Source organism: Penaeus monodon, chromosome 20 (genome assembly GCF_015228065.2).
Source record: "Penaeus monodon isolate SGIC_2016 chromosome 20, NSTDA_Pmon_1, whole genome shotgun sequence".
NCBI lineage: Eukaryota > Metazoa > Arthropoda > Malacostraca > Decapoda > Penaeidae > Penaeus > Penaeus monodon.
In genome coordinates, this window is record NC_051405.1 from 21,587,228 (window position 1) to 21,587,628 (window position 401).

The 401-nt window shown below is 32.9% G+C and overlaps 1 protein-coding gene across 6 annotated transcripts in view; it reads right to left on the bottom strand.

Moving 5' to 3' along the window:
- The window catches only part of LOC119585703 (mitogen-activated protein kinase kinase kinase kinase 3-like), a gene marked incomplete at its 5' end in the record, with an annotated part of 59,548 nt that overhangs the window by 13,693 nt on the left and 45,454 nt on the right, over positions 1-401 (bottom strand). For all 6 annotated transcript variants that reach the window (XM_037934382.1, XM_037934381.1, XM_037934380.1 and 3 more), the window contains 1 exon segment: positions 305-397. In XM_037934382.1, the coding sequence (XP_037790310.1) occupies positions 305-397 (93 nt within the window).

Here is a 401-nt window from a genome sequence, read left to right on the forward strand (position 1 = left end):
TCTGTTCACAATGTCTTCTGCTGCTTAGATAAGCATATTTGATCAAATGCTGCCATAAATGGTTAAAGACCACAGACATGCTGGATAAGAAAATATCAAACTTATTCAATCTTCATCAAACACGCTAATCACATCTTTGAAGCTACCAACAGGTAGGTCAATATCTTATTGTCAAACTCAAAACTGTACAAACAAATTAGAAAGTGACTGGGCTGCTGAAAAATTTTCTTCAAACTAATTTCCTACGAAGATTAAAGTATTCTGGAAAAAAATATTTTAGTCAAAACAACAGAGCAGCACTTACCTATGGAATCAATATTGAAATCAAACTTAAGTTCCGATGTCTGTTTTTTTCTTTCCTTAATCTTCCCTTGTAAATTAACTACTCTCACAACATCTGC